The 20,481-nt window shown below is 38.8% G+C and overlaps 1 protein-coding gene across 7 annotated transcripts in view; it reads right to left on the bottom strand.

Moving 5' to 3' along the window:
• TRPM3 (transient receptor potential cation channel subfamily M member 3) overlaps positions 1 to 20,481 on the bottom strand; it is a 738,103-nt gene that overhangs the window by 127,404 nt on the left and 590,218 nt on the right. For all 7 annotated transcript variants that reach the window (XM_081150433.1, XM_081150432.1, XM_081150430.1 and 4 more), the window contains 2 exons: positions 17,919 to 18,093; positions 1,041 to 1,164 (listed from right to left, as the gene is read on the bottom strand). In XM_081150433.1, coding sequence (XP_081006559.1) covers positions 1,041 to 1,164; positions 17,919 to 18,093 — 299 coding nt within the window. The remainder of the gene's footprint in view (positions 1 to 1,040; positions 1,165 to 17,918; positions 18,094 to 20,481) is intronic.

The raw sequence follows: 20,481 nt of genomic DNA, 5'->3' as shown, positions 1-20,481 counted from the left end.
CCCTGTGGTTGAGCCTTTTAGGGTCTGGCCCTGGTGCTCTTTAGAAGAGCCCCCCTGATGTCCCCAGAGGCAATCATTCCAGGATGCCCACGCAGACTTGAGATTGTCTAAAACCTGAGTGAAACTGGTTGGATTTAAACTGCTCCTTTACCTGCCCTGTCAGCAGGTGGGCTCAAGTGCCCTTTGAGAATAGTCTCTGCCTGCCCAGGCCTTCTGAGAATCTACCCAGAGTGGGTGGTTCACTACACTGGCTTCGGTGAGGCAATTTCTGAATAAAAGTATTTATGACAGACGTCGAACGACACCAGTTTTGAACCCTAGTTGCTCATTTACTAATCAAGTGATTTTGAATTTCTTCATCTGTATAGTAAAAACAATAACCATACCTCTCTTGTTGGGACAGTAGCAAACATCGAAGGGGTCAGTACATGTGAAGACTGAGCATCCCGCCAGGCACACTGCAAGTGCTCATTACACGTTAGCTCATTTTTTATCTCTGTTCACCCTAATGGAAGGCCTCTGTGTTATACCACATTATGTAAGGCACTTTTCCCAGATGTAGGAAATGTTTCAGTAGCTATTAGAGGACATTTCAGAAATGACAGAAATTTCCAGCACTCCTTGGGTACATTCTTCCATGTTCTACCTGTATAGATTAGTGTATGAGCCTGGACCCTGTGTCACTAAGATACCTGACAAGCACATCAGTGCTTCACTACCCACGGCCACAGTGAAACCCCAAACCTAAGAGAGGAGCAACTGGAGCCTTTCCCAGGAGGAGGCCTGTTTCATCTTTTCAAGTCATTAGGTTGAGGCAATCAGAAGCATTGGGGTGAGCTTCAATAGGAAATGACACTAAAACTCTGCCTCACTCTGTTCATTAAATTCGGGCAGGAAAAGCAGTGTCTTAGCTGAGGGGAGGAAACTACAGAAGCCAATGGGGCCTGAGGAAAAAAGAACAGCATGTAATTCAAGAAATTGGTTAAACAGACAGGGGCTGTGGAGAGACTCTGCCCCGCCCGGGGACGCTGCTTACATACCAGTTCTTTCTTCTTCATGCACTCCATGAGAATGATGAACAGATGCTGGGCTTGGGTTCGAGTGTACGTGAAGGTCTTCTGGATGGTCACCAACAGCTGGTCCCGCAAAGATTCATTTATAAGTCTGCAATGAAAAACAAAGCCAAAACAGGTCAACCCAGGCCCTGTTCAGTACGTATGATTGAGAAATATTATAGAACAAAGGAAAGTATTGTGACAATTTCCTCTAGACAGGGGTTACGTCTTCCTGTATCTTTTGCACCATAGTTATTTTTATTTTTATTATTTTTTAAATCTCACCACAGTTATTTTGACTGGGATAATTGAAAAAAACCACACACAACAAACAGAAAACAGTGCATTTAAAAATAAATCCATTTTAATGTCCCAGAACCTAAAAGAGTAAAGTAAGAAGATTTAGTTTTGTTTTCTTTTCTTTTATATGGCATGTGTTTGTTTACTACCTTCATCCTCAAGTGCTGTAATCAAAAAATGCCTTCAGCTGATCACTAGCATCTTGGTAAAAAATTATCATATTACTTATCTAAAGATTAAAATTTCAACTTCACTTCTAATTGTGAAAAAAATATCATATCTCAGTAATGAATTTTTGAGCAACAAGGAGGATAAGCAGAACTTATGTTTCCTCTAAATCATTTCATGTAGGCGGTAGCTTCTCTGGCCTATGAATCAGGACATCATCATTTATGTTGAGATTTTGCTGTGCTATAGCCAACAAGGGGCTGACCCATAGGAGGTATCATAGTGACTGCTTTAGTAAAAGACAGTTTTTACACTATAGAAGAGTTAAGGAAAGCAGGGGAGGTGCATGATATCTAATCAATGCTCTATTGTCTCTTAAACATGGACCAATCATAACTAACTTTAACTCCTCCTACTGGCCTGGTGAGAACTGGGCTATTTCTACCAGCCATCAAATGGCAGGGAATAAAAATTCACTTTATTATTAACAGATATTGTTCAAAATGAGGAAGATAAAACTGCTCTTAAGAACCAGTCCAAAATTACCATAATTTGCCTAGTATTTTAAAGTTTACATTTTTTTTTTTTTAAATTGAAGTGTCAGCAATTCCTACATAAAATAGTAAAATATAATTATTGGTGCTTATAAGAATCCTATTGCCAAAAGATTTATACAATATAAAAGGGAAGGATATTTTATCCAAAAAGAGCCAGATGCTTAAGGTCACTCAGCAAATAAGTGGCAGAGCTAGAACCAGAACCTAGCTCTTCTGATGCCTTGTCTGGTGCTCTTTCCACTACACCACACTGCCTTTTATTACACCAAGTGCACTACACCAGTGCCCCTCTTCATTGCTGTGGCTATTTGAGCAGGGAATATGAAATTTCCTTTACCATGGAAACACAGCAAATTTTGTTGTTTGAAAGAAAGCAAGATAGGAAGCTTGAGAAAATCTTCACATCAGTGGCCTGCTGTGCCCCAGGATTGTGTGAGGATTCATCTGGCCCCTCTAGGCTGGATATTACGGTGACCCAGCTTTGAGGAGGGTGCATTCCCTATGATGGAATTATACCAAGAATCCTGGACTATCACTCAGCTCAGTGGTGGAATGGGTTACTCCTCTGCCCCTCAGGAAGATTTATATCATGAACATACACATTTAGAAAAAGAGGATGGTCCAGATAAGGTTGAAAAGTGGTATCAGATCCTCTCAAGGTTACTATTCTGAGGACTCTGTGGCTTTAGGTATTGACCAGACTGAAAACATTCATTCATTCCATTCAATCCATCCATCCATCCATCCATCCATCCATCCATCCATCCATCCATCCATCCATCCATCCAATTGCTTAGTGATGTCTGTTAGTGCCAGACACTGTGGTGCACACCAAGGTTACAGGGATATATACACTTCCAGCCTTCAATGAGCTTACACAGCAGTGGAGTAGAAAGACATGAACCAGCAACTCAGCTGTGAGTGACAGTAGTAAAAAGAAGTAGAGAAGCTTGTGACCCCTGAATCTAACCTAACCTAGAGGGTTCAGGGAAGATTCCTCTGAGGAAGTGCTGTTTATCTGAGACTTGAAGAATGAACGAGCATTTGCATGGATGGTTAGCGGGGTGGTGGGCTGGGTAAGAGCATTCTTGGCAGACAAAAGAGCATGAACAGGCCTAGTTTAGAGAAAATAAAAGAAGGTCAGTATGTCTGGAGCATAGGGAGCAAAAGAAAAAGTGGAACAGGATGGGGCTGCAGAAGGGGTGAGCAAAGGCATGATAAGGGGGAACTTTCAAGACAGTGTTAGAGACCTCAGATTTTATCCCTCAGCAACGAGAAGCCACTGAAGGATTTAAGTTGGAAAGTGACGTAATTACACTTGTGTTGCCAATTAATTTTCTTGAGGAGTCAGGGCCTGAGCACTTACACTTGGGCATGTGTCTGCTTGACAAATAACCCATGTGGATAGGTCTAGAGAATTCTGCAGTATCAAGTGTATACAGACGCTGTACATGACCAACAACAGAAAATACTCTCCTGATTAGTCACTTGATAGATCCAATCATTCATCTGCAGGTGTTTAATTTTGAGAACCACTCAAAATTTGTTTTCCATTGCTAACCATCTGTAATAAAATCCCAGCTCCCTGAGGTCATTAACTGTCTGAGGGATCTGTCACTTGTATCCATCCTGTCATTTTGTAAAAACTGAGGAATGATATGCAACTTAGCTGATTGTGGGTTTCAGTGGTTAGGAGAGATGAAAGATACTAAGAATCTTATACTTTTAGCCCAGTTTTGCAGCTGACTAAAGTTGTGATTTTGGAGAAATGATTTAGCAATAAGAATCATGGAATTCTACTTCTAGAAATAGAAGGATTCTTTCAGCTGGCTGTTTTCCAAAGTGTGGGATGCCTGTCACTGATGGAGCAGAGATGGTTTTAGGTGGAACAAAGGTGATTTGGTCCTTCTAAAGAATTAGGTTATACTCATTAAACATTAAATTACTGTTATTCCTGGTTCACTTCTTTTTCCATCCTTCTGATGGCATCAAGAGGAAAATCTCATTTTTGATGCTTCTTTACCTTTAACAGCTTCCGAACATTTGCAAATCTCTCACTTTTCACAAAGAATCAACAGATATTAGGCCTCGTGCCTTTGGACTAAAGAGTTTAATAACATTGTTTTGAAAAAAATCCTGTATAACATTTGATGTGTTCGTAGCACATCATGGTTTATGACACAGTGGGCTACAGTAATCTCATTTATTCTCAAACCACTTGTGAGTCAAGCAGGTTTTGCATTTTGCAGAAGAGGAAACTGTGGCTGAAAGAGGTTAAATGATTTGTGCAAAGTCACATAGCTTGGTCATCTCAATGCTTGAGTTGAGTCTACTGATTTTAGCCTTCCCTCCAAGGTGCTGCTTTTCCTGATTGCAACCTATAAACATGTCCTTCAGTTTCCTAATCATCTGCACTGGAGGTAAACCTGTAACTGTATTTGTTGTAGGAAACTGATTTTCCTTTTGTAATACAGAGAACATCTGAAGAAAATCTGGTGAGTTTGGAGGGGATAAACGACTGGTAAATGGACGCTGGCAAAGGGCATTTAGTATGTTGAAGACTATATTTGCTTCTAATTTTTTACAAGTATTTGCTGTGCTGAACTAGATGTTTTGTGTTTGGCACAAAGGCTTCCTGTGTCTTCCCCGAGAACCCTTTCTTATTTTGTGGCCGTATTCTGTAGGATATTGAGAAGCCTGCTTTCTTGAAATTATTGCTTTCCTAGCTCTTCCCATTTTTTCCCCCTGCAAAACACTGGAATGATTTAAAAATCTGGACTGTGATATTTAATCATCAGTAAAGACAGAAATAAGCCCATTTTTAGATTTCTTTTTATGGTATTATAACAGTGATTGGAAATTTCTTGACATCAAAACATGGTCATAGTGTTATGTAAAATTTTAGCTCTAGAATTGGGTCTTTGACAAAGGGGTGCCTATTTATGGAAGCTGTTAATTTGTGGCTCCATACACCAATGCTATTTTTGGTAGACCTAAAATTGGAAGGTTTTCTAGTTTAGGAAGTGTAGTCATTGAAGTGAGGAAATCTTTATACTATGGAATTTATGTTTCCATTTAAATGCTGTGACCTGGAGCTTTTTAGAAGAGTCACAGAGTTATTTGAAATATGTCAAGGTTCATCCAGTGCTCAGAGTAACCAACAAAACTTCCCACTACTTGCTATTAGCATTCTGTTCAAACGCTGGCAATAGCACCCGCACATATGCACTTTCCTCAGAATGAATTTAATTACCTGCAATGTCAGAGTTTTGTTCCTGGATTCAAAAATTGGAAAAGGCATTTAGAATTCAATGGGTCATGAAGAGCTAGACTTAGGTTAATGGCTTTCTAGGAGAGAAGCCCTTCTAATGCCCTACAGAGGCACTCTCTGTTTATTCAGATACAATATGAGAAAATTTTACTTATATAAATAAAAAAGATTGTGCGATAATAAATATCACAATCTGGTATTTAAAAGACATCATTTTCTCTAATTAGAGCATAATCTCTAATGCTCTAAAGAAAAAGGAAATTTTTTTTTATTATTTTCTTGAAGCCAAAGCAAATTATTAAATTTCACATTAAGGACATGGAAAAGTTACATGTCTTGCCTAAGGTCACAGAGAATGGTGTGTGTGTGTGTGTGTGTGTGTGTGTGTGTGTATATATATATATAAATTCTTCTCCTTCTTCAGTAAAAGTTACCACTTCCTCCCAAATGTCATGACTCTGGGTCATCTGTAACGGCATGGTCCTTCCCAAAGTTAAACTGTCACTTGCTAGCTGTGTGATTTTGTCTAAATTATGCAGTCTTTCCATGTTATATTTTTCATATCTGTAAAATGAGAATTATAATAGCACTTATATCATAGATTTGTAAATATTAAATGAATTAATCTTTGTAAAGATCTTAGCTAAGTGCCTGACACATTCCAAATCCTATGTATGCATTTACTATTATCAAAGCACTGTCCTACAATGTCCCTTAGGAAGGAGTCACTAAGTATTTCTTGTTAAGCAGCATGACCAGTGCTGGGGCCTCTGTGCAGAGCAGAGCTCTGCTCTGTGCACCAGTGGTATAAGGCCACTCCCATTCCAGGCTGGAGAAATAACTTCCCCACTTCAGAGAGGTCAGAGATCACCAGTTCTCACATTTGGGAAACAGAGATATTGAGCAGATTTAGGAGGCTCAATTAGAGAGGAACCTGGCAAACACTCCATGTAGACATCTGCACATCTATTTATCAGTCATTCAACAAAAAATATGATTGCCTACTATGTGCCAGGCACTAAGCTAGGAGTAAAGAGATGAAAAATATTCACATAACTCATAGGGCTATATGTTATATATTCTGATAACCTATTAATTGGTAAGACATCCCAGAAGTTAGTGATGTAAAACAGCATTTATTTATTGTATTGATGGTCAGGAATTCAGGCAGAGTACAGTAGTTATGACTCGTCTCTGCTCCATGATATCTGGGGGCCTCAGCTGGAGAAGCTGGAACGGCTAAAGATGGATAAAATGCCTAACTGGGGCTCTATGTCTGAGTCCTCAGCTCTTCTCCATGTGGCACCTGCTGGGGCTGGAATATCCACTATGGCTTCTTTATCTCCATGTGTGGCACCAGCCTGCAATAGTGGCCAAGGGGACTGAGGAACGGCTGACATTGCTCCCTCCGGTGGTGGCAGGGCAGATGGACTTCTTACACCGCAGCTGGCCTTTCTCAAAGTGAGGATTCCAAGAAAATGTGTTCAGAGAGGCCCAGGTAGACACCGCAGGGCTTTTTATGACTTAACTTTAGAAATCCCAGAATGTCATTTTCCTTATTTTCAATTAATCAAGTCACTAAGAGCAGCGCAGATTCAAGAGGAGGGAAGGAGTAGACTCCATCTCTTGCTGGAAGGGAAGCATAAACGTAGAGAAGGAACATACTAATGGTGATCATCTTGGAGACAAGCAACTCTATCCAGTGATTCCGTTCAGATGAGACATTGTAAAGCATTGATCTTTTTCATATTGAGACATAAAAGGCCTCAGCTTTTTTACTTTGAATTTCCTCTGTGTGCAATGCATTCCTCACAGTGTTGATCAAACGGTGCTTCGACCAAGCAAACCTGGTTCTATCACATCCTTGTTAAAACCCTGCAATAGCATCCCATCACTAGCAATATAACATATCAGCTCTTGATATTTCTGGAGTCTGTATGTTTTGGGGAAAGAAATAATCTAAAAATCCTGCTGAGGAATTTGAACTTCAGGATAAAGGAATGATACAATTTTAGAGCAACCAATTTACAGATGAAGAATCCCAAGGCTACAGAGGTAAAATGACTTACTAAAGATTATATTATAGCTGACAGCATCAGAGCGGGGTCTAGAGGACAGGATCAGGGAGGAACCCAACAACAGAAATGCTGGAGCTGTGCAAACCTATACGGTAGCCATTAGTCATGGGGCAATTTAAACTTAAATTTATTACAATTAAATAAAATGTAAAATTCAATCAGTAGTCACTCTAGGTATAATTCAAGTGCTCAGGGCTCATATGACTGGACAGCAGAGATCTAGAACATTTCCATCGTCACAGGAAGTTCTGTTGGAGAGCACTGCTCTTGAGGCAGACACAGCTGCCAAACTCCTCACATGAGGCCCGGACTAGCAGGACATTTAGGTGACAAATCCTAATCAGTGTTTCTGTAATTTCTCTTCTTGCCTTTGCCTTTGGTTATGGATGTACCCAAGAGGAGAAATTGAAGTGTTGCCAAAGGTTACAGGGACTGTCACATGCTCAGGTAGCTTTTCTATTGCCAAAATTGTAAGGAAAACACATCCTCAGACTTCATTCCAAATGAGATTCCATCAGTGACTATCATACAGAGCAAGACAGAAGGAATAGTCCAACTTTTCATTGCTTTAGGCCTTGTAGAAAGGGCAGAATCAGAGCTGAGATGTGTGAGCTCCCTGGGCAGGCAAAATCACTGGCGCCTCTTCAACTGACATGCTTCAAAAGTTGGTCTAACATTTATTCAGAGAATTCTTTTAGGCACATAAATTACTTAGGACTATCTATAAGATTGTGTCTTCATTTTAGAGTAAGAATAGACATCCAAGGCATGTTAATTGTAAATTTTTTTGCATATTATTAATATATTGCAGCAATCTTTCCTCTGAGCCCAAATGTGGTCTCAGAATCATTCTCAACACAGCATGCCAGGAAGCCAGTACCAGATAATTATTGTTGACACTCAAGATGAAAATGATTCGTCATCCCTGCACTAGAGATAATAAAATCTCAAATATACTATCAAATGGTGAAAACCAAAGAGATCATAGGGTTAAAGAACTCCACTTTTTAGGTCTGTCTCCAAGACACTAAACTGTGGCTTCCATGAATTTAGAGAAAGTTATTCTTTACTGCTTACCCAAGACCTTTAGAGGTCACTGTTCATAGATGGACACTTGACTTGTATTGAATATTCCCAGAAAACATAACAAATGTGTCCATCAACTCTAGGACAGTTGTCCAACAATTAGGACAATAAAGGAAAGACTTTATTAAAACTGAATGGAGACTTTTCTAGACAACAGTAGTCCAAACCTGAGTTGACCTTGCAATGCTACTTTAATGAATCTTTAGTATTTCTCTGGTTGAAGAAGCTTTATAGCAGGTGATCACTGTTATATTTAGTTTTCATAAATCCTATAGTCCACAATCAACATCTGAGAATTGCAAGGGAAATCTGGAGGAAACCCATTAAGTACATTGCAAACATTATTAATTATTCATGATACCACTGGGTGAGATGTTAATCCACTGTTTTTCCAGCAACTGCAGATTCTAATGTCAGCCCAGTTGATTCAGAATTCACTTCCTCTAAGGAAGAGGCATTAAGTACCAGGGCATTTTATTATCTGTGCCTCATTCAGATATGTTTTAAATTTATTTGTGGATTTTAAAGCCCTCAATATTTCTTTTCATGAGAGAAAGGCTATGTCACGGAACTTCAAAAAAATTTTCCTACCAATGAAATGGGTAAAATGTATATGCTGTGCTGTGTATTTCAAAGTGGCTAAGAGAGTAGATCTTAAGTGTTCTCATCACAAGAGAAAAAATTTTTTTCTAACTATATAAGGTGGCGGATGTTACTAGATTATGATTATTATTTGTCAATGTACACAAATATTCAATCATTATGATGCATATCTGAAACTAATACAATGTTTTATGTCAAACCTCAATTAAAAAAATAAAAAATAGCAATAAGAAAAAAATGTTTATGTACATCTCATGTGAAGGCAGAGATGCCTGTGGCAGCATTTTGTGCTTTGAGAGCAGTGGGGAGGACAGTTGGGTTGGGTAGCGGGGTGAATGCAAGGTTCATTGAGATGGCTCTAGAGAGAGAGAGGCTGAGGCCAGAATTCAGAGTCTTGAGTCCAAGCAAAGGAATATGGACTTGACCTGTAAATTAATGGTCTTCAACTGGGTTCTACAAAGACACCCCTGGAATTTTGAAGAGGAACTCGAGCTGCCTCAGAGCTGCCCTAGTGGGTGAGAGCCAGGCAGAGAGAGACCAGCTCCAGGCCAGAGGTTCTCTAAGTATGGTCCCTGGACCAACAGACCAGCATGTCCTGGGTACTTCTTTGAAATGCAAATCACATGGCCTTAATCAGACTTACTGATTAGAAACTGGAAATGGGTCTCAGCAATATGATTTTTAAAAAAATTCTCACCCGAGGATATGCCAAGGATATGCTCACCAATTTTTATTTTTTTTAGATAGACGGGAAGGGAGAGAGAGAGAAAACAGAACAAAACATTGATTGGTTGCCTCCTGTACATGCCCCGGTTGGGGATCAAACCCGTAAGTTTTCAGTGTATGGGATAATGCTCCAACCAACTGAGCCATACCAGCCAGGGATCAGCAACAGGATTCTTAATAAGCTCACAAGGTAATTCGGACCCAAGATAAAAATTGAGATCCAGTGGTCTAGGGCTTCCACTCCAGCTTCAACAGAATAAATCTTTATCTTGTCTGTTTTACATATTGCATGTCTATGTGGGATTTTATTTGAGAAGGGGTTCAGGGGCTTTAAAAAAGTGAAAATCAATACTACAGGGAAGCAGGAAATTGGGCCTCTTAAATGGTTGTCCATTGAAATTGTAAAGTCAAAGGAAAGCGAGGTAGGACCTTCTAATGCTGAACTTACTGGCTCTGAGGACTATCGATGGCTCTCAAACAGCAGAGAGAACCATTATTTACAATCTACTACCACCAGTTCACTTTTAGATACTTTTGCTTTGCTCATCTTTTTCTTTCTCTTTTTTAATTGGTCTTACATTTTGAACCAGTCAGAAATTAATTTTCAAAAGGAATAAGGAAATGAACCAAATACCTTTCAGAAATCCATGTAAATAAAAACTAATGGAGAAGTCTACTAGTTATGTTAAAATTAGTATTTTTGTGGGATAGCTTTCTTTTCAGAGGAGGAATTTTCAAGTCTGACAGATGTTTGGAAGCAAGAATAGCTGTGATAAAGAAAGAAAGAAGGTGGTTCATGCTAAATAAACTTTTCAAGTCAACTGGGTTCTAAAGATGAAATTCGGCAGAGGGTACACAGTACTTGCGACAAGAATGCTATGATGTGTGAGGAGAATGCCTGTGAAGCATAGAAAGTGAGGAAGCTATTTTTGAGAACACCGGAGAAGTATAAAGAGAAATCTAATGTTCATAAATTTAAAAGAATTTCTGAAAGTGTGGTCCATGGACCTCTCTTATTTGAATCTCCTGGGTTTTGGTTTCAATGCATTTTCCTGCACCCTAGCTCAGGCACACTGAATCCAGATATTTAGGGGAATTTGTGTTTCCTTTTCCAGGTGATTCTCAGGCACAATGAAGTGTAATAAGCACATGGTTATTTTGAAAGTTTTCTGTATAATAAACAGCCAAAAAGTCACCTAAGCAAATCTCAGAGGAACAGACTAGATACCTTCGAAGTCTTCGTGTGGCCTTGATGGGCTACCTAAGTGCTGTGGGCAGCAGTTTCCTAAAAAGGACTTCATTATCCTGATGAATTACCCAGCTCTGTGTTTTTCTGATGTTTGCTGTTTATGTTCAAGGCCACATTTTCCCAACTCAAAGTTGAGTAATTCTAAAGTAGATTTAATCACTGTAGAGATCCCATTTAGATCAATAAAACCTTTCCCTCAGTAGTACTTTCCCTCATGAACTGTAGATAATTTTTGCAAAGTCAATGCTTCATTCTTCCCATGTTGACACTCATGGAAGGATCAAATATCAAACTGAAAGATTGTATTTCTTTTATTTTGCACTTTCCTAAATAAATGAAGCTACTCTAGCTTTGTGGAACTGGGATACAATAACACAGGTATCTATATAACTATATCTTTATATATTCCACAGAGGAAAATGTTGCAATGATTGCTCTATAAACTTTCACCATCTACTCCAACCTATGCCTTTTCTGCCTTGTTAGAACTCAGTAATTAACATCTAATTGAAATGTATTTGTTATTATATTAGTTCAAATGAGATTATAAGTCTTGAGGGGAGGCATACTTCTTACCTAAAACAAGCATTCAAAAGAATACCTGGTGATTGATCGATTTGATTAAGTCTTATTATCAGTCTTATCTTCAAGTTTTCACTCAAATTTTAAACACATACACACATATGCATATATACATATATAATTATATGCATTAATATATATACTTAATTATATATGATTAAATTTATTTTATCTGATTAAATTAACAATTATTTTTTTAAATATATCTTTATTGATTTCAGAGAGAGGAAGGGAGAGGGAGAGAGAGAGAGAGGGAAACATCAGTGATGAGAGTCATTGATCGACTGCCTCCTGCACGCCCCCTACTGGGGATCAAGCCCGCAACCCTGGCATGTGCCCTGACCAGGAACTGAACCTTGATCTCCTGGATCCTAGGCTGATGCTCAACCGCTGAGCCATGCCTGGCTGGGCAACAATTAAATTTATTTACATTGAATTTGAGTATATATAATTTGATTTAGTAGTATATATGCACACATACAGACATACATCACCACACAAAACACCCCCATACTGTCTCATAAAACTTGACCCCTTCACCAACTTTCCTTCAATCCTAGTCAGGTTGATTTTTTTTCTGTGTTGAGTTTTATAAGGGAAGGCATATATTAGCTTTTTCTTGGTCATTCATGCTGACTCTTAGTTTAGATGCAGTTTTTGGTACAAAAGGGGAGGAGAACAATAGAGTCATTACATATTTTGTGGATAATTAACATACATGGTTCCCCTGAAGAGATTCTCCGGAGGAATGCTACACTCAAGTACTTCGTCATCTCTGCTTTTGTAACACTTTATATGTTTATCATTGCACATGTCCTTCTTGTCACCTGTATTCATGTCTCTGTTTTAATCTCCATTTAAAAGTCCCTGACAGGGCCATGTCTTGCTCATCCCCTAATGGTTCTATGATTACAGTAAGCACTCAATAAACGTCAACTTGGAAAACAGTTTACAAAACCAAAACTTTTATAAGTAAAGCCACCAGTATCCTTTGTCTGTACAAGATGTTTCCAACTTTCCTTACTTCCCTCTGAGAAAATTAAAAAACAGAATCAAGCTTGGACATGCCTTCTTATAGAAAATTCTAGAAAAGAGACAGGTAAGATGAAGTTGACAGAAACTAAAATGGACAGTTAAAGTCAACATGCTTGATATTTGTTTCCTTCTTACTCACTTGACATTCCAATTATGTCTAAATCATGCTGGAATACAAACCATTGCTATCAATTACTTTCTTTCGGCAGCTCTTATAGAGACAAATGACAGGGCTGTGACATCCTTCAGCTTTAGATGGAAATCTCTTGAGCAGCAGCAGAAAACATTAGTGACCGCCGCATAGAATGGTATGTCCTAGGGAATACTACACCTGCGTTTCTAAAATGATTAATTTTCTTTCTCCTGTCTGTGGTCATTTTGGTATGTATTTGGAGAGAAACAAACTTTTGTCACCTCTCTGCTGGGATATAGTTTTATAATTTGAAGCCATGCAGTGTATTTTTCCTTTGTCATCTCCACTTTGTGCTTCATTTATGCCTTTACTTAAGCTAATCAAAATATGTGGGGACCCTTACTAAGCTCCCTTTAAACAGGAAAATTAGATGTTTATTAGGAATACCTTTTCTGTCCCCCTGTTCTCAAGAGAAAGCCATTGCTCATTTTTTTCTTCACAGTGTTGAATACAGATTCCATTGGCACATAACAATGTAAACAGCTACAACTTAATTAGCCCATCCACTAAAAAGAAAGGATAATTATGTAATGTAATAGAGATGCTAATTATTGCTACCATGGCAATCATATTATAATATATAAATGTATCAAATTAACACACTGTACACCTTAAATTTACACAGTGTTATATGTCAGACATAGTCAATCTAAAATAAACATTAACAGTCTTTCGGTGTTTTCCCCATGGATAAGTTCCCAAAAGTTATGAACAGACTCCTTAAAAGCTGTAAAGCTTTGTTCTACTTTTTGTCCTGGGGTGTTTAAAAATGGTAAATCTAACATATGCATATATGCATAACCCATGGACACAGACAATAGTGTGGTGAAGGCTTGGGGGCAGGGTGAGAGGGGGTGGCAGGGCTCAATGGGGGAAAGAAAGAGGGACATCTGCAATACTTTCAACAATAAAGATAATTTAAAAAAATTAAAATGGTAAATCTAGATGATTATTTTGGGACAAACATGCCGAAATAAACATAAGTATCAGTAATAAAATTTGGATGAATGAGGGGCATCATCTCAGAACACACATTCATTCAGATGCCTTTTTCACGCTGAGACTTTTCATCTGTGCAACACATGCTCACTGACTGAAAAATCTCCCTGTAATCTCAGGCTTCGGTTGACAATTACCAGGCAAAGTCATATCTAATTTCAGCTTCAGCCACCTGAAGCCTGAAAGGTCTTCCTGACTGGGTAACTTGCTTAGTCAAACAGCATAAAGTGGAATCTTAGTATTTAAAAATCTAGGTAATTGAATGTAATGCTACTTAGGTAGCACTAATCTACTTATTTTCTCAGTGTTCAGTAATTTATGATTTAAAAATAAAGTTTGGTAATATTTCTCAAGCAATGAAATTGGTTAGGCAAAGTGACTTGTGACTCACTCTAAACTATGACAGATGAGAAAGGAAATCCAGTACAACAAGAAGAAATAAACAGGGTTTGACCATTTCTTTCAGGTAGTGTACGCCACAGAGCAGAGACGGGGAGAAAAAGACAAAAATAAAAATAAGAATTTAATTGGAATTGTCTTCTAGTTTATCCAAACCCATTTGTGTTGTGATAGATCGGTTGTGTCTTTTTCCACCTCAAGTAATCCCATCTATAAAAGTTAATTAGTTTTGCCGATTATAATTTGCTGCCAGAGCGATTCCCTTTCAGATTCATATTCTTGGAAGGTGGTTAATAACAGGGAACTTAAAGGCAAGATATCAAGTTCACAAAGGTTAAAATGGAGATGTGAAAGTTTTTTTCACTCCTTTAAGAATATAAAATGATAAGCTATATAGCTGAATATTCACATTTATAGTTCTTGGGCCTCTATTATTTGTAACAACCTACAAATGAAGTTTAAAAATTTTAATCATATTTAAATCACCAAAGCAAGTGAAAAATAAAAATTATAATTTCAAATTCCAATTCAAGTTTTATAAACTGGGTGTGCATGTTTTTGATAGTCAATTTTATATGTATAACCATACATATTTATGTAGGTTTGCTTATATAAACAAATAGTTATGCATTTATATTTATTTATAGTGAACCATGTCCCAAACTCTGATGGACTTTGTTGGAAATCAAAGAAGAAATCCTTCTTGGTGAATGAAGTCTAGGTGGGCTAATTCTATTTTTAGCGCAAAGAAAGCAGCACACTACTGCAAAATCATGTTCTTTGGAAATAATTTTTTAAATTGGCTGCACATGTGTGGCTAGACAATTTCATTTCAAGCTAAATAAGCATGATTAATTCTGGCAGTTATTCAGAGGGCACACAAAACATTTCAAATTCGTTTTATCATGATACATTTATAATTGCTTTCCTGGAATAGAGAGAACATACTTTTAACCATAAGTGTTTATAAACGTTTCTTTAAAATCTTAAAGTTTTAATTTTAAATAATCCCCAAGATACAAGATTATATCTTAATTCTTTCTCTCCACACTAGTTATCTGCATGACTTCATATTCTTTGATAATCAGTCGTGGTTCATAAGTTTATATAGATCCCATATAGATTGTGCTCCTGCATATTTTGACCATAGAATAATGAGAACTAAAGCTAACCTTCAGTTTTAAAATGAAAACTGACAATTAAAGTTAAAGGTGCATGGGATTTCTGGCTCTTAATTTTCAGGTTGGGGTATAATGGTCTGGGTGGGGTAAGGAAAGAATCCACGTGGTGTAGTTGATCAGCTTGGACGCTGGCTGACAGCCAGGAATGCACTGATTTTATCTTTTTGGAATACACAGAATAATAAAGAAAATCAGGAAATTATAATACAAAGAGGCAGCTGAACGCAACTTAAGTGCACTTATATATTTAAAAAGGGAGTATCACTGAAATACATCTATATGAGAAACACTAAGGCACACACCAAAAAACACATTTCAGGGAATTTTTATAATACACCAGAAAGAGCCCTGACCTGGCATCGTGGGCTGTGTGACCTCAGCAAAGCACTTAATTTCTCTGTGACTCTGTCTCCTAGGTTAAGTAATATGGAGTCCCACCCAGCTCTAACCTGTGTAACAGTTCTCTGTTATTAAAACAGAATTGGGAAGGGCAGCTTACCAAATATTTTAACATTTTCAAGGTATACAACCGAGGATGATGACAAAAATAGACACTAGGTACAGACTTCCATTGTGTGTAGACCTAGAAAACCTGAAATGCTGAGATGAACAGTTTACTTTCTCATTAGTTTTCTGAAAAGAAACAGGTATTCTGAATGCAAGCTTGCATCTACTTGTAGAAATACTACAAAATAATTACAAGCACTAGGAAGCAAAAATAAGCCAAAAATAAAAACTGTATAAATTTTTTAGTTATTTTAGAAAAAGGAACAAATTGTGATCCTTCAATCCATGAGAACTATGGCTAAATCTTTAATAAAAGCAAAGCACTGTTGAAAATCTTGAACTCTTGGTAGACATGGAGGCATTCAGGCAACTATTCTCTCTCTTTTTTTTTTTTTTTATCTCCTTAGCTATAAAGTGAACCAACATTTACTATCAAAGAAGAAGATAAAAGTAATTTAATTAAACGTGACAGTAAGCAAACTTCAACTGTGTGCTTACAAAAATTAGTTTTTATTTTTAAAAAATTTTTAAAATTTTAAAAAATATATCTTTATTGATTTCAGAGAGAGGAAAGGAGAGGGAGAAAGAGAAAGAAACATCGATGATGAGTCATTGATGGGCTGCCTCCTGCACGCCCCCGACTGGCGATCGAGCCCACAACCTGGGCATGTGCCCTGACTGGGAATCGAACCCTGATCGCCTGGATCCTAGGTTGACGCTCAACCGCTGAGCCATGCCTGGCCGGGCCAAGAATTAGTTTTTAAAAAAATTTATCAAAAGCTTTAACAGGACCTAAAACCACTGTCAGTGTTTGCACTGCTGAGCTGGAGGCCCTATGCTTTTCACTGTTCCTCCTTTCACAAATTTAGGTTCATGCACGTACTGGGGAAGGGTGCTCATTTGATGGCTCACCTGGAGTGCAGGGCTGCTGGCAGAGACAAGGAAAGAATGGGGAGAGGAGAGATGGTGCTGAGCTGCCACGCTGAGCCTCTTTATTTTTAAGGCAGGCTGGGTGAGAGAGAGGTGGAGGGGAAGCCTCCTGAAGTAGGCAAGCTCGCCTTTCACATTTATTATTATAATTACAAGTTTGTCTACTTAATAGATTTACTGGGAGCTCTTTGGGGGTAGAAATAATATTCTTTGCCACATCTCAGTGCATGGCACACAATAAACACTTACTGTAGATTTACAAAAGGAATGAATAAAAAGACCTCCATCTCCTCTGGGGCTCCTTTCTTCTAGTTTCATATGGTAGAAGAATTGATTAGGTTAGAAAGTTCCTTATTTAAAACTTCAGTGGCTCCCTTGAGTTTTCCTCTTTTAACTCATTCACACCTTGAAATGAATTACTTTGATCTAACAATCTGTGAGTGCCTGGATCCCAAGATTCGCTGAAGGGACCTCAGGTTGTAGGAGAGGGCTATCAAGGGAAGTCCTCCATGGGGCTGGAAAGGATTTGAAGGATTCGAGAGGAGTTTATGAAGGGCAAGGCTGGTTACCCTTACTGGAGATTCCACTTTCCAAGCCAATTTAGAGAGATTTGACGGCACAGTCTGCCCGTCGTTTCTGTAAGCATTTAGCATTTGTAAACACACAGTAGCATGGTGACGCTGGCGCTTGGTGACCAAGCCTGGAAGCCGCACATCCCAGTTTCTCCCAAGTTGCTAACCTGCACTACATGGTCCAGATTAGTTGTGCTAATGAGGCCCCTCTGGCCCTTGTCTCCCCGTCACCCTCTCTATCATCAGTGAGGTCTAGCATAGTTTTCACAGAATTTCCCACTTCACAGGACATTTAGAGTATGTTCCCCTGCTCTTTCCCACCAGCCTCCCATGCCAAACATCTTAATCAACTAACACCCTCTCTTCCAAGCTTGGAACACAGGCTTTGCTCTCATCGCTCTCCTACGGGGCCGGGCAGATTACCTACCCGCCTTCTTCTGAATATTTATGTCCAAACGCCAGGATGTCAGACGCCCGTCCACTCCCATCACAGACAACCACTGGCACGGGAGGGGTGTCTCGCAGGTACTCCAGGACGATGGAGATCACGTTGGGTCCTCCTTCCACAATGAGTGCCACCACTGGAACGCCTTGACCGATTCCTGCATTAAAAAAGGAAAAGAAAAGGGAAAAAGAGAAAAGAACACAAAGCCAGCAAACCAAAGAAACAAAAAAGAGAAACAAAAAGCACAAACTAAAATTACTGAGCAGAGGGGGAGGTGACAACATATGAGGGAATAAAACACCGAGTGAAAATTTATAGAAAGCCCGTTGGCAGGATGTTCCCACCAGAGAGGCTATTCGACTTTGCGATTTCCCAACAATCCCAGGATGCTGGGTGGGTTCAGGCACCCAGTACCACACTTCATAGGCGAGGGCGCAAGGGGAGGAGAGAAAGGAATTGATCCGTAGCTGAAGCGCTGGGCCAGTAGCCAAAGACTGGAAGATAAAGGTGATCTTATACAAGTCTCCTATGCAGTCAATGATTCAGTTTCTTATATGAAAAATGGTAGTTAAAAAATGCCACCCTCCTGTAGTCATAATGCCTCATGGTTTTTTTATTAAATACTATGAAAATCAGCTGAGGTAATACTTTAACCTGTTGAATCAATTACTGGTTAAATAATGGGCTTATTTTTGACCATATATGATCAGCTTGATTATTGATTCTTAACAGCATAATGGTCATAACAAGATACAGGAGACAAGGCATCTGCCACCTGCCGTTACCGCATCCTTCACTACTGAGCAAGGTGCCAGGCACGTGATGGCTGGTCAGTAAACATTTGTTGAATTCAGTGGTTTCAAAGGCCTTTCTTTTCTTTTCTTTTCCTTTTTTTAGATAGAGAGGAAGGAAGAGGGAGAGAGACATCAATTCAAGAGTGCAACATTGATCGGCTGCCTCCTGCACGCCCCCTATCCAGGGGGATCAAGCCTACATCCCAGGCTTGTGCCCTTGACTGGGAACTGACTTGCTTGTGCCCTTGAATGGAAATTGAGCAGCAACCTTTCAGTGCAGGGGATGACCCCCAGCCAACTGAGCCACACATGCCAGGGCTCACAGACCTTTCTTAAAGTATTTAAGCTACTTATGCTGAACCACAAGACATTGCTGTTTTCAAGTCAAAATTGCCCTAACATCAGCGTTTACATATGGCCCAACCTAATGTATTAAAGAGAAATATTAAAAACAAATGTCCATGAGAGACATGAGAAAGAAATCAAACTCATTTTCAAGTGTCATGTCCAGCATCATCATTCTTCACTGGATAACTTTCCATTACTCAATTTGCTATCACACTGTATTTTCTCATTCAGCCTTCTCAGAAGAGTTGGGTAACTGAGCAGTACCATAACAATGAGGTGGTTTTGTAGGGTACACCTAACAGTTATCTTAAAGAACAACTAATCAAGAATCCATACCACTTCTATAAATAGGAACTAAAATAAGCCTTTAGTCATCCATTCTCCCTCTTCCCCCTTCTGCTGTGGTTTTATCTTATATCAAGAAACTGCTTCCCTGTGAGAAGTTTGGGGTTTGGTTTCTTGCTTCATTAATAAGAGATTTTATTTGACTTCTGTGTGACCTGCTTTACTTCTAAATCAGTGTTTTTCATTGCTTGATTTTAGTCTTAAGGGAGTGGTCCATAATGCTAGTTATACACAAATGGGTGCTGCTTTAAATCTACAAGTTAAAAGTGTAAAAAAGTGAAAATTGTTGGTCAAGGCAAGATGCCAAGATTGCTTTTTGTTCTGAAGAGGGAATTGAGAGAGAGATGACTCATGGTCCCATCAGAGTTTTCTGTGCATGGAGAAGTTTTGAGAGTTTACCCCTTCAAATCCAAGGAGAAGGAAGTGAAAGGTCATGCTGCTGCTCCCCTTTACCCAGAAGCCCTTTGTGACTCCCACAAAATGTTGCTTTAAAGCTTGTTTGGGTGTCTGGGACGAAGACCCGTTCCCATTGCTGCTGACTATGAGGGTTAAGTAAATTCCTGCTGAAAGGCACTTTGAAGATTAATGTCTAATTTGAAATGTTGATATAGCACACTTCTTTTGGAGGAGAATCTGCTGACATAAAAAATACTCACCCCTATAGATTGGTATTTTAATGCGTCTTGGAAGAGAGTCTCTTTTCCAATGTTTAAAGTTATTTCTTGAGGCACTATGCTATTTAACTTTCCCCCTTGTTTTATTTTAGCACATGCTCCCTATTGCTTGATATCAAGGAACAAATTTTGACTCTTGAGCACTGATTCTGTCAGTGGGATGTTTACTCCAACTCACAGACCACCTGTGATCTACTTAGTATTCTCATGGAGGCAGAAGTCCTAGAATGGACTTTCTAGAATGTTCTAATGATCTAGAGTCTAACAGACAATAGGCAAGATGCTTGGAGACCTCTCTTCTCTTTAAGAGGATACATAGGTGCAAAGGATCAATTTTCACAGGATGGTTTGAGAGCAATAAACTGTCAGTTGTTTTCCTGCCAA

The sequence above is a fragment of the Miniopterus schreibersii genome (genome assembly GCF_964146895.1).
Source record: "Miniopterus schreibersii genome assembly, chromosome: 11".
Taxonomy (NCBI): domain Eukaryota; kingdom Metazoa; phylum Chordata; class Mammalia; order Chiroptera; family Miniopteridae; genus Miniopterus; species Miniopterus schreibersii.
The sequence above is the reverse complement of the archived record's forward strand: the minus strand, read 5'-3'. Positions and strand labels throughout refer to the sequence as shown.